The following is a 14,235-nucleotide window of genomic DNA, read 5'->3' as shown; positions in this document are numbered from 1 at the left end:
TGTTGCATATCTGATACATTTCCCCTCCATCTGTACACTGGATACTACATGGGAATACATGTGATAGACACAGGACACAACTTGTGCCAAAACATGTTATTTTAGTCTTTGAAAAAAAAAAAAAAGTTATACTAGTAGTGTCCAAACTTTTGTAAAGTCTAACATCCTGTGTGTTAAATTAAATAATAAATTGAATAATGCCATGCACAAAATCTCTCTCTCACTGACTTCAAAGAAAGACAATCATGCATGTCAATATAAATGGAATGTGAATATTTCTCTGATGTCTTTATATCCGCTGTGTTTCATATTATGTACCTACCTTATAAGAGTATGACATCATCATGCAGTCATGGGGTCAGGCTCAGCTACAGGTAGGCGTGTTTTCTGAGGTCAGGTGGTCAGTTGGAGGGTTAATCAGTAGGTGAGATGTACTGGTTGAGGCAGAGAGCTATGAGGGAGCCTGTCCCTCAGTAATGACTGGGGCTGCTTCCCTTCCTGATTACAGGCTTACTGCGAGTCTCAATGTAGCCGCCCAACTATTAGCTGCCCCTTTACAATGTATTAGAGTGAAATATCACAGCCAGCTGACCTCACACAGCCCTCGGGCTGAATGATAAATGCACTGTTTGCTTTTAATAGTTTTTGTCACTATGTAAAGAAAATGATGGAGAACTTGTGAGGGGTATTCTTGAAGTTTGGTTGGAATTTTTTTTTTTTTCAGGCAGCTTGATATTTTATTTTATTTTATTTCATGTCATGTCATGTCCAACCTGTAAAATAAGAACACAGTGATGTTAATTTTTAGATTGTGGATGTCACAGTTGTAGGGTGTTCCGCTCCAGAGGGCAGAAGATGTTCACATGCAAACAGTACCTGTCATTTCTCACATGCACTGATTAGTTATTCACCGGCCCAAATATGCCAGGATTCTTCCTCACACTGATAATGAAACAAAAACAGAAATGTAAGATCTGCTACTTCCATAGAAAAGAAGAAATGAGCTTCATTACTGCTGCTTTTGATATAATCTCGTAAGTTTTTAGTTTCCTGTCAGGAATTATTTAGGGTTTAACTGCTGTGACTTTGTTATCACTGTGACACTATTTGACATATGTTTACACGGCAGAGTTGTATCCATTAATGACACTATGGACACGGTCCGTGTCACTAGTTAAAATTGCTTATTTCTCTGGATTTAAACATTCTTCGAAACATTTGGGATAATCCAAGTACACACGTCAGCAAAATATATAACACTGTTCTAGTGGTTTTTGGATATTTTAATAAAAAAATCGTACATATTGCGCCTTTAAGTTATGATTTTGCTCAGTTTAAATGCATATCTATTTTATCTCTTGGTGGATAAACGGACACGTGAATCACAGATACTTGCTGTTGCTAGCAGCTACTGTACATGATTACATCACTGTCAGGTAATTGTAATGTTAAGTTATGAAACAACATCTGAATTATGTATGAATAAATTGAAAGCTTGAATCCTTAAAATGCACAGTAAACATTATTAAATTCTAAGACTTAAATTAAGACTGATTTATCAGCTGATGATTATATTTAAAAAAAAATGGATTTAACAAATATATACAATTTTTTTGTCAATGTCTCTTTTTATAATATTTTTAAAAATTGTAATGCAGGCTTGCCAAAGATGACATATGTGTACAGTATGTGAACAGTACAAAAAAGTACACACTATCTATCTGTCTGTCTATATATATATGTATATATACAGTATATATATATATATGGTGTGTGTGTGTGTGTGTGTGTATGTGTGTTTAATATATGTATATGTACATATATTAACATTAAATTGACAAATGCTGTAAAAACAATTGTAAATGTACAGTTGTAGTATAGTATATAGTTGTTAGTTTGTGAGTTTCAAAATATTGCTTCAGGCAAAATTACACATCTCCACTTTCATTCACATACTGTGGTCTAGAGTGATACAAACATTGAAGTCCCAGTGCTGTATATTGGACTGTATATCAGCATTTTGGACCACTAATCGGCCAATCATATCCAAGGACTGGAAATTAGTATTGTGCAACATTTGTAATGTTAAGTTATGAAACAACATCTGAATTATGTATGAATAAATTGAAAGCTTGAATCCTTAAAATGCACAGTGAACATTATTAAATTCTAAGACTTAAATTAAGACTGATTTATCAGCTGATGATTATATTTAAAAAAAAATGGATTTAACAAATATCTAAAAAAAATTTGTCAATGTCTCTTTTCATAATATTTTTAAAAATTGTAATGCAGGCTTGCCAAAGATGACATATGTGTACAGTATGTGAACAGTACAAAAAAGTACACACTATCTATCTGTCTGTCTATCTGTCTGTCTATATATATATGTATATATACAGTATATATATATGGTGTGTGTGTGTGTGTATGTGTATTTAATATATGTATATGTACATATATTAACATTAAATTGACAAATGCTATAAAAACAATTGTAAATGTACAGTTGTAGTATAGTATATAGTTGTTAGTTTGTGACTTTCAAAATATTGCTTCAGGCAAAATTACACATCTCCACTTTCATTCACATACTGTGGTCTAGAGTGATACAAACATTGAAGTCCCAGTGCTGTATATTGGACTGTATATTAGCATTTTGGACCACTAATCGGCCAATCATATCCAAGGACTGGAAATTAGTATTGTGCAACCAATTTGAGTTGAATTATTGAAATAAATGAACTTTTCCACGACATTCTAATTTATTGAGATGCACCTGTACTTAATATTTCTGTGGAAATCATGCTACATTTTTGTCAGGATTCTTTGATGAATAGAAATTTCAAAAGAAAAGCATTTATAATGTGTATTATTATATATATATATTATTACTCTACAGTCTCTTTCTTCTCACATAATGCAGTCATTTCAGCTTAAATCAATATTTTATGTCTATTTATTTATTAAATTGGTATTTTATTGCTGCTGAATGTACATAATCCCATAAAGCAAACAGTATAAAAAAAACTATTCTTTTACAGATCTGTTACCACTGGACCTCCTGTCCCGGGTACTTCCTGTGTCCGGCAGGGCTCGGGATGGGATACGTATGGTCCAGTCCAGAGGTGCTCGTGGATTTCAGTTTTCTGGATCTCCACAGCTGTTCAGCTTCCCTGCATCTCAGCTCTTTATTAATTGTAACTTCTTTCCCGCTGAGTTCTCCATCGTTGTCACACTGAAAATCCCACAAATGGCTCCTGAGGTGAGAACAAAAAAAAAGATAAAGATATTGTTGAGGTTTAGTTTGAAAACATCAAAGAATCTTCCGAAGCCTTTCCCTCAGAATATGCTTTAGATATCTGAATAGCGATAGTGATCAGTCTTCACTCTTTGATGTGCAGAAGAGTGAATACATCTTCACACTGTTGGAGGGAGATTCAGATGAGCCGCTCCTCGGCCTGCGTCTGTCCCAAAACAAGTTCCACTTCTTGCAGAAGGGTCACGGTAGCAGGAAACGCATCACTTTTAAGGCAGTAGGGCTGGATGATAACCGCTGGCACACTGTGGTCTTGGCAGTGACAGGATGCTACACAATTCTCACTGTGGACTGTGGCACACCTCTAGAGCTGTAAGACTCTCTTTGGGAATGCTGTAGATGTCAGGTTATAATGATATATGAGTCAAAATGGAAGATCATTTTTACATTTATGTATTGAACTATATAATTTTGTTGCATAAACTTATAAAATGTCCTGTTTTGTCTCAAACAGGGAGCTTGAAATACCTTTCCCAGATAATCTTGATACAACTGGTTCCACATTCTTCATTGCTAGCAGAAGAAGATGGAACGGTCTATTTTCTGTACAAATCTCATTTCAAGGCTTTTATCATTTTAATAAGATTCACAATGCACTTGAAATCTAAATGTATTCGTTCATTCCACTGTTTTTTGCAGGGTCTGATACGGCAGCTAGTTTTGTTACCTGGTTCAGATGCTACCTCACAAATTTGTCCCTCATCTGAGCCCCGGCTGTCTGCTCTCTCAGTTCCTCAGGCCCTTTTACACCTGCCAATCAAACCATCATCCACTGACCTTCCCCTCCACCCTTATGGTGAGACTACTAAACCGTCAACACTAGAATCATAGCCTACATGTCAATATGCATACAAATCACTAAAGGTATATACTCCGCTGGCACATATTTGGAGTATGTAGAAAGAAGAGACACACTATCACCTTGACACCACAATATCTGTAAGAATCTAAATGTAAGCTAATCTTCAAAAGGTGCAGGTGTTATAGATTGGTTTCTGTGTAGGTAATGCCCACTAAGGATATCTTTTAGTCTGCAGGAGTCTGTCCTATAGGAATGCTGTGTGTTTTAGCTGTAAACACAGGACTGTGATTGTATGGGGATGTGAGTAACCCTATCTCACAGGTCTGTTACTGATCTGCTGACATTGACTGACAGCCTTGTGCTTTGAGTGTCTCTGTGGCTCAGAAGAAGTGCTGGTGTTTGAAAGCAGGGTGTAGTTGTGCAGGGCTCACTGCTATGCTTTATACTGTGGACCTGTTGAGAGACATGACACAGGGCAGAGAGAAGCCATGTTTGATTTATTCCCCCTTTTATAATGTAGGCAGATTGAGGCTGCAATATGCAATATCTATCTAGGTAAGGTATCATTGCAGATTTGTTTGATATTTTCAAATACCTTTACATACAGTTTTATGTGGGACTTACTATTTCTACAATCGCTTGAACACATTTCTCAATACTTAAGTAATTTTTTAAAACTCTTCACACAGATCTCACCTACCAAAAAACTTCATACATGTCTCATATCAATTCATTTTTCCATAAAAAGCTTGTCACCCAACACACACACTTTTTCATTCATAAAACAATGACCTGACAAACACAATAGGTAGCATTACACAGTGTTTACTTCTGTAAAATCTGTTTGCAAAACAAGAATGACACTCTATACTGTTAGAACTGAAAGGATTGTTCTTCTAAAAACTACATTAAACTGCACTAAATAATGAAATTATGCATTCTACCATTCATCTATGGAAGCTGTTAATATACTGTTCATCAATACTGATGACATGATTTCTAAAACTGAACATCTCTTTTAATTTTACACAGAGGCAGAGGTTCGGGTGACTGCGGGTATGAGTCCTCCCTGTGGACACTCAGAGGAGGGACACCTGTGGTTTAACACACTGAAGAGAGGACTGTTTCTCTGTGATGGTATTGTATGGCTCACTATGCTGCAAGGTAATTTGGTAACAGTAATTTGCAACTGCAGTTTGTATGAGTACACTGATATGGTATCTAACTATCACATTGCATCTCTGCAGTGAAAGAGAAGCTGGACTACGTGGAGGATCACCAGGATTTATTTACCAACTCTGAGACATTTGACATTGAGGTTTTCCACATCCCTTCCGTAGGACTTTTCATGGCAACCGCCAACCGTGATTCCAACCTCGGTTCAGGAATTTACAAATGGACAGATGGGAGGTTTGAACGATATCAAAACATCAGCACCTACGATGCACAAGCATGGCAATACTTCACAGTGGGCAAAAAGGTGTGTGTGGACTACCAACAGAATGTGATATTGCTTTTATACAGTAAACGAATAGCCAATACTGAGTAACTTACATTTTAGTAAGCGTATTGTTGGTTAATTTGTCTATTTTTGCTCTGACAACAAAATAGATTCAAACAAAGTTACATCTTAGTATGCCAAAAGCACCAAAAGTTGGTTAAATGACCATGGTGTTGGTGTGCTTGACTGGCCAGCAAACTCACCAGAGCTGAAGGCCACTGTCAAAGAAACCTGGGCTTCCATACCACCTCAGCAGTGCCACAAACTGATCACCTCCATGCCACGCCGAATTGAGGCAGTAATTAAAGCAAAAGTAGCCCCTACCAAGTATTGAGTACATGTACAGTAAATGAACATACTTTCCAGAAGGCCAACAATTCACTAAAAATGTTTTTTTATTGGTCTTATGAAGTATTCTAATTTGTTGAGATGTGAGCCAAAACATCACAATTAAAAGAACCAAAGACTTAAACTACTTCAGTCTGTGTGCATTGAATTTATTTAATACACAAGTTTCACAATTTGAGTTGAATTATTGAAATAAATGAACTTTTCCACGACATTCTAATTTATTGAGATGCACCTGTACTTAATATTTCTGTGGAAATCATGCTACATTTTTGTCAGGATTCTTTGATGAATAGAAATTTCAAAAGAAAAGCATTTATAATGTGTATTATTATATATATATATTATTACTCTACAGTCTCTTTCTTCTCACATAATGCAGTCATTTCAGCTTAAATCAATATTTTATGTCTATTTATTTATTAAATTGGTATTTTATTGCTGCTGAATGTACATAATCCCATAAAGCAAACAGTATAAAAAAAACTATTCTTTTTATATATATATATTATTACTCTACAGTCTCTTTCTTCTCACATAATGCAGTCATTTCAGCTTAAATCAATATTTTATGTCTATTTATTTATTAAATTGGTATTTTATTGCTGCTGAATGTACATAATCCCATAAAGCAAACAGTATAAAAAAAACTATTCTTTTACAGATCTGTTACCACTGGACCTCCTGTCCCGGGTACTTCCTGTGTCCGGCAGGGCTCGGGATGGGATACGTATGGTCCAGTCCAGAGGTGCTCGTGGATTTCAGTTTTCTGGATCTCCACAGCTGTTCAGCTTCCCTGCATCTCAGCTCTTTATTAATTGTAACTTCTTTCCCGCTGAGTTCTCCATCGTTGTCACACTGAAAATCCCACAAATGGCTCCTGAGGTGAGAACAAAAAAAAAGATAAAGATATTGTTGAGGTTTAGTTTGAAAACATCAAAGAATCTTCCGAAGCCTTTCCCTCAGAATATGCTTTAGATATCTGAATAGCGATAGTGATCAGTCTTCACTCTTTGATGTGCAGAAGAGTGAATACATCTTCACACTGTTGGAGGGAGATTCAGATGAGCCGCTCCTCGGCCTGCGTCTGTCCCAAAACAAGTTCCACTTCTTGCAGAAGGGTCACGGTAGCAGGAAACGCATCACTTTTAAGGCAGTAGGGCTGGATGATAACCGCTGGCACACTGTGGTCTTGGCAGTGACAGGATGCTACACAATTCTCACTGTGGACTGTGGCACACCTCTAGAGCTGTAAGAAACTCTCTTTGGGAATACTGTAGATGTCAGGTTGTTTAATCTAAATGATATATGATCTAAAATGGCCGATAATTTTTATGTTTATGTATTGAACTATATCATTTTGTAGTATAAACGTATAAAATGTTCTGTTTTGTCTCAAACAGAGTGTTTGAAAGATCTTTCCCCGATGATCTTGATACAACTGGTTCCACATTCTTCATCGCTAGCAGAAGAAGATGGAATGGCCTATTTTCTGTACAAATCTCATTTCAAGGCTTTTATCATTATATTAAGATTTACAATGTACTTGGAATCTAAATGTATCAGTTTATTCCACTGTTTTCTGCAGGGTCTAATGCGGCAGCTAGTTTTATTACCTGGTTCAGATGCTACCTCACAAATTTGTCCCTCATCTGAGCCCCAGCTGTCCGCTCTCTCAGTTCCCCCGGCCCTCTTACACCTGCCAATCAAACCATCATCCACTGACCTTCCCCTCCACCCTTATGGTGAGACTACTAAACCGTCAACACTAGAATCATAGCCTACATGTCAATATGCATACAAATCACTAAAGGTATATACTCCGCTGGCACATATTTGGAGTATGTAGAAAGAAGAGACACACTATCACCTTGACACCACAATATCTGTAAGAATCTAAATGTAAGCTAATCTTCAAAAGGTGCAGGTGTTATAGATTGGTTTCTGTGTAGGTAATGCCCACTAAGGATATCTTTTAGTCTGCAGGAGTCTGTCCTATAGGAATGCTGTGTGTTTTAGCTGTAAACACAGGACTGTGATTGTATGGGGATGTGAGTAACCCTATCTCACAGGTCTGTTACTGATCTGCTGACATTGACTGACAGCCTTGTGCTTTGAGTGTCTCTGTGGCTCAGAAGAAGTGCTGGTGTTTGAAAGCAGGGTGTAGTTGTGCAGGGCTCACTGCTATGCTTTATACTGTGGACCTGTTGAGAGACATGACACAGGGCAGAGAGAAGCCATGTTTGATTTATTCCCCCTTTTATAATGTAGGCAGATTGAGGCTGCAATATGCAATATCTATCTAGGTAAGGTATCATTGCAGATTTGTTTGATATTTTCAAATACCTTTACATACAGTTTTATGTGGGACTTACTATTTCTACAATCGCTTGAACACATTTCTCAATACTTAAGTAATTTTTTAAAACTCTTCACACAGATCTCACCTACCAAAAAACTTCATACATGTCTCATATCAATTCATTTTTCCATAAAAAGCTTGTCACCCAACACACACACTTTTTCATTCATAAAACAATGACCTGACAAACACAACAGGTAGCATTACACAGTGTTTACTTCTGTAAAATCTGTTTGCAAAACAAGAATGACACTCTATACTGTTAGAACTGAAAGGATTGTTCTTCTAAAAACTACATTAAACTGCACTAAATAATGAAATTATGCATTCTACCATTCATCTATGGAAGCTGTTAATATACTGTTCATCAATACTGATGACATGATTTCTAAAACTGAACATCTCTTTTAATTTTACACAGAGGCAGAGGTTCGGGTGACTGCGGGTATGAGTCCTCCCTGTGGACACTCAGAGGAGGGACACCTGTGGTTTAACACACTGAAGAGAGGACTGTTTCTCTGTGATGGTATTGTATGGCTCACTATGCTGCAAGGTAATTTGGTAACAGTAATTTGCAACTGCAGTTTGTATGAGTACACTGATATGGTATCTAACTATCACATTGCATCTCTGCAGTGAAAGAGAAGCTGGACTACGTGGAGGATCACCAGGATTTATTTACCAACTCTGAGACATTTGACATTGAGGTTTTCCACATCCCTTCCGTAGGACTTTTCATGGCAACCGCCAACCGTGATTCCAACCTCGGTTCAGGAATTTACAAATGGACAGATGGGAGGTTTGAACGATATCAAAACATCAGCACCTACGATGCACAAGCATGGCAATACTTCACAGTGGGCAAAAAGGTGTGTGTGGACTACCAACAGAATGTGATATTGCTTTTATACAGTAAACGAATAGCCAATACTGAGTAACTTACATTTTAGTAAGCGTATTGTTGGTTAATTTGTCTATTTTTGCTCTGACAACAAAATAGATTCAAACAAAGTTACATCTTAGTAGAAGTTGGTTGGGTGAATGATTCAGTGACTTGCCCATAAAGCCAATCGCTTGTTTTGTTCCAGAATTAATCAGTTTGCTTGAACGAAGCAATTTGCTAAATGACATAAAGACTTTTTGCCATTTTTCATCACCTACTGGCATATCTGTGTAAAAAATCCACACCACTAATACAAAGACTAACAGTATATCTGAAACAAACATAGACAAGCGGAATGGTACAAATGGTAAAAACTCTTAGTGAGTGCTGTTGGACTGATATATCAGCACTCTTGGAACACTGCTAATCAAATCAAATTTGAGGACCAGAAACCTGTGATATTGATGGAGCTGCCAAGCAGAACAGCTGATGGGCCACTATCACAAGATGGTGCGGAGTACAGAACGTCTGTTTGCTCGTCCCCAGCTGTTCTTTACACATTGGAGTTGTTTTTGATGTGGTTTTCCAGTGGGAGAGGGGGTGGAAACCTGGCTCTCAAGTTTTAATGTTGTAAATCACATGTGCATAATAACAGAAATTAATTTTGTCTGATGCTGTATCCAAAATTTACTGCAGACACCTCCTGCTTCCCTTCACCGTAACTTACTGCATAATTACAGTCAAGAGTTGGAAAGCCTCTGTTAATACCTGCAGTACAATTATACATATGTTTTTCTTCTTGGAAATCTAAGATAAAATGATGATTCATGTTCAATTTAAAGTGAAATAGAGGGGCGAAGCCTTTGTAATTGCATCAGTGACCAGTTATTAAAAGATAAATCAATGCACCATTAAACTGAAGTTCAGAGCTAGTCAATTCATTAAAATATTTCCATCAGCACAGCTTTGAAATCCGTCTGGGATAATTAAAAGCCTCTGAAGATGCAGAAAACACCTAAAATTATGAAGTGCAAAACTCATTACAATATATTCTGTTTTTCATCACAGTACCCTTTAATTTAGTGAAGCTGCTGACATGATTTCTTACAATTATTTTCCTGTAACAGAAGTTCCTGGTTGTTGCTAACTGCAGAAGTAAGGATGCAGGGAACCAGGAGCAGTCTGTGATATATAAATGGAGCTCAAGGAAGCTGAAATTTATTCACTATCAGACTCTGATCACACACAGCGCTCGTGACTGGGAGGCTTTCAGCATTCAAGACGAAACTTTCCTCGCCGTGGCCAATCATAGGCAAGGTAATCTTTATCAGAACAGCTCATTGGATGTCTGTCATCTCATGTGCCGTTGTTGTCATTTTAAATTGTATAACTCAACAGGTTTTATCTGCTGAACAATAACAGGAGGAAGTTCATTTGTATGATTTCTAAAAAAAGATTCAACTTGAATTCCATACAAATCTCATACAAATCTATGGTCTTTGAGGCACACAGTCTGAACAAAAAGACCATCAAGAAAATCTTTTTAAGGCTAAAAGGTCTCCTTGTTTATGTGGTTCACTTTGATTCTGCTCTTGAAGTCTATTCGCTTATGAGAGCACACTGTGCTCATCCGTTCATGTGAAGTTCTTATGTGTGCCTCTGGCATTGATCAAAGCGGAAACACAGGCATAAAAGACACCTTTCATAGCACTTCATAATCATACAGGCCCCATCTAATACACCTGCATCTGCTGGAACCGAGCCATGTTAACCCATGCAGATTTCTCTGTTAAAATTTGGCTGAAGAACTGTTTCAAGGTTTCATATATGTTATTTTTTTGTCCACAGGGGGGAGAAACCATAATATTGACAGTGTAATCTACAAGTGGAACCCAGTTGCTCAGTTTTTTGAGGTCAATCAGACAATCCCGACCACTGGTGCTTATGATTGGGAGTTTTTCACCATCGGCCCATATTACTTCCTTGCAGTCGCTAACACTTTCAATGGAAGATCTACAGTCATTGATTCTACCATCTATATCTGGCTGGGAGGGATGTTTCAGCCTTATCAGTCTATTACAGTGAGTGAAATTATGTTATTTTATATTCTCTCACCATGATCATCATCACAATGGAAGCACCAAGGGCACATACACATCCCTTGTTCTCTGATCTGCAAATCAACTACAGTTCACCAGTTTGGGGTTTTTTGTGTTTTTAAGACAGTCTGTTATGCACACCATTTTTGATCAAACATGCAGTATACTTTACATTATAAATGTCTTTACAGTCACTTTTAATCAGTTTAATGTACCCTGTCTGAATAAAAGTATTAATGTCTTTCAAAAAAAACAAAAAACCTTTAGACCTTTGGGGCGATAGACTGGGAGATGTTCCAGATTGAAAACAGGGTCTTCCTGGCTGTGGCGAACAGCCAGATGCTCACGGAGGAGGGCAAGATTCTGTACTCTATCAACTCCACCATCTATGAGCTCAGCATGACATCTCAGACCTTCATCAAGTTTCAGGAGATTGAAACGAACAGGTGAATTGTGAACTGGTCTTCATTAGAAAAAGCCTTTACTTTTCAACTTTCATATTTTTATGTAAGGAACACTTTGTTGTCTGGGTCTTTTAGTGCTTTGGACTGGGAGTATTTTACTGTGGGAGATGACAAGTTCCTGGTGGTTGCCAACTCCTATGATGGAAACTCATACTCTCTTAATAGTGTTATATACAGGTACGGCTCTCATATTGCACCAGGGTTATTGTAGTCAACTAAAAGCATAAAAAAATTGTATTAGGCTACTTGAAATAAAATAAACGTTAACTGAAATAGAATATTAAAAAACTTAAACTTATTTACTCATTCTCATTTTTGTTTAGTTTAACTTGACTAAAATAACTAATAAAATAAAATAATACAAAATAAAATAATAAAAATACAATATACAAATACAACAAAATACACATATTAAACAACAAAATTATCAAAACTTGAATTATTTAAACTGAAATGTAGGCAAAAAAATAAGAAATATCAAAATGAAATATTAACAAAAACTATAATAGTACAGAAATGTTGTGTTTTGCACACATTTCAAATCAATGGAATAGTTTTCTATAGATATACAGTATTTCTCATGTCTGTGTGTGAAGTATTTGCTGAGTTTTGGTTCTGAAGTCGATAGAGTCAGCAAAAGTCCATTTTGAGAAAAATCTAGTTTTCTGAAGGTTCCAAAACAAAATCATCTAGCGTCCATACCTTAAAATCTGTGTGAATCTTCACTTGCCTCACGATTCGATTACGATCCAGAGGGTAACGATTAGACTATAAAACGATTCTCGATGCATCTGTTCCTCCAAATCTTTTCTTAATAATAATGATCCAAATATGAAAATTCTGTCATTATTTCTCAGCTTCATGTCATTTTCCCTTTCATTCATCCATGTAACACAACTGGGGGTTTTCAACTGGGGGTCTGTACGATACTGCTCCATTACGACACTACCAAGGGTAATATAGATGTTTCTTCAAAGACATTCAAGTATTCTATATTTAACAACGTAATTCTAAAAGAGTTCAATTTGTCCTATAGCTTTATTCAAAATGTATGGTCAAAATAACCTCTTATGTCATCTCTCTGTCAGGCATGGCAAAAGATGTACAGGCAAAGGTTTCTTTGAAAACAGGCTTCCTAAACACAGACAGTCCCACACCTGATTGCAGTTCTGTATGATGCTGCTAGTAGTGTTGAAATGACACTGTAACTTGAGGAGTAACCTGATGATCTGACAATGCAATGCATTCTTGCCAAATGTTTTAATAACGTTGTAAATGGGTGTTTTGCAGGTGGCAGGGTTATGAGGGGTTTATCCCGGTGCACAGACTGAGCACCAATGGCTGCAGAGATTGGGAATATTTTAACACAACCGATGGCTCCTACCTCATCTACTCCAGTGCCAGAGCTGCTCTTTCTAAAGTCCTTAAATTAAGGACCATCTAGCGGCACTGGACATATGGACTGTATCTGCTGGGAGACTAGCTGACCGAAACAGCAACTCAAAGCATGAACACAAATAAACCCCTAAATCAGATGTTCTTCAATGAAAATGTAATCCCAAACTTAAATCAATTTATCACATGATGACACTTTAACACATGCACTTAATGACATACCTTGAAACCAGCTGAAGGATGAATCTCACCACTAGCATTCAAAACAGTCCACTGACCTCCTGAACGATAACAGCACATAGACAATCACAACGAGATGTTCCTAACACATGTCAAATCATGCACTTCAGAAGACTTAAACCTGCACTTTTGTTGCACACAGATTATCAGTATGCTTTGTTGATTCAAATGTCATTATGTCCTGTGGTTATGCATTATTACTCTGCGCATGAAGACGGTTAACAATTTATGGATGACTGGAAAAATTGTTTATCAGCCAGCAAAGCCACTGTATTTTAACTGTACTGTACTGTCTGAAAGCTAATGATTTAGATAGATAATGAGATATTTCTGATTTCTGAAGATAATGATTTTTATTAGAAGCCCTTTAAATTGAAGTGTTCAAGCATATGCAATAAATATATAAACAATTAAAACAATATTTATAATATATAAATAGTAATAAAAAATGACAATGAGGATTTCAATAATACACTGACTATTTTCTTTTTATATTATAACTATAACTTATTTTAAACTTGATTGTGTTGTAAAACAATGTTTCACAACACTTCTCTCTCATAATTATAAATGGGGGTGCGTATTACTGCTATAGAAGTCACTACTGATTAAATTAAACATTTTACATTTTTAAATTTTAGTATGTTTATTAAGCTTTTGAGTTTGTCAAGAAATGCAGGCCACATATTCATCCAGTCTTGGGAACAAAGGCTCAAAGGAAAATAATTATCTTGTGCTAATACACACACAGTGATGCATTTTTAGTGAAGATCACACTCTACATGTGCTTATTTGTTTGTTGTGTTATTGGATATTATAAAA

General features: G+C 36.6%; 1 protein-coding gene across 1 annotated transcript; it reads left to right on the top strand.

Annotated features, from left to right (window-relative positions):
• Positions 1-352: 352 nt before the first annotated feature.
• Positions 353-13,222, top strand: tspearb (thrombospondin-type laminin G domain and EAR repeats b). Its single transcript, XM_016282590.1, has 18 exons — positions 353-374; positions 3,045-3,265; positions 3,405-3,631; positions 3,774-3,864; positions 3,959-4,115; positions 5,154-5,285; positions 5,369-5,644; positions 6,635-6,855; positions 6,995-7,221; positions 7,374-7,464; positions 7,559-7,715; positions 8,754-8,885; positions 8,969-9,201; positions 10,343-10,532; positions 11,064-11,296; positions 11,582-11,760; positions 11,854-11,955; positions 13,069-13,222. Exons 1-18 carry the CDS (start codon positions 353-355, stop codon positions 13,220-13,222), a joined length of 3,045 nt encoding a protein of 1,014 aa, XP_016138076.1.
• Positions 13,223-14,235: the final 1,013 nt, after the last annotated feature.

The sequence above is a fragment of the Sinocyclocheilus grahami genome, unplaced genomic scaffold, assembly GCF_001515645.1.
Source record: "Sinocyclocheilus grahami isolate Dianchi unplaced genomic scaffold, SAMN03320097.WGS_v1.1 scaffold162.1, whole genome shotgun sequence".
Taxonomy (NCBI): domain Eukaryota; kingdom Metazoa; phylum Chordata; class Actinopteri; order Cypriniformes; family Cyprinidae; genus Sinocyclocheilus; species Sinocyclocheilus grahami.
Note: the sequence above shows the minus strand (reverse complement) of the source record. Positions and strands in the feature narration are given on the sequence as shown.

Excerpts from the sequence above, each read along its gene's own strand:
- tspearb (XM_016282590.1), top strand. The coding sequence starts at position 353 with ATGGGGTCAGGCTCAGCTACAG. Across the intron at positions 4,116-5,153 it reads CCTTCCCCTCCACCCTTATG|AGGCAGAGGTTCGGGTGACT; the intron begins GTGAGACTACTA and ends AATTTTACACAG. Across the intron at positions 7,716-8,753 it reads CCTTCCCCTCCACCCTTATG|AGGCAGAGGTTCGGGTGACT; the intron begins GTGAGACTACTA and ends AATTTTACACAG.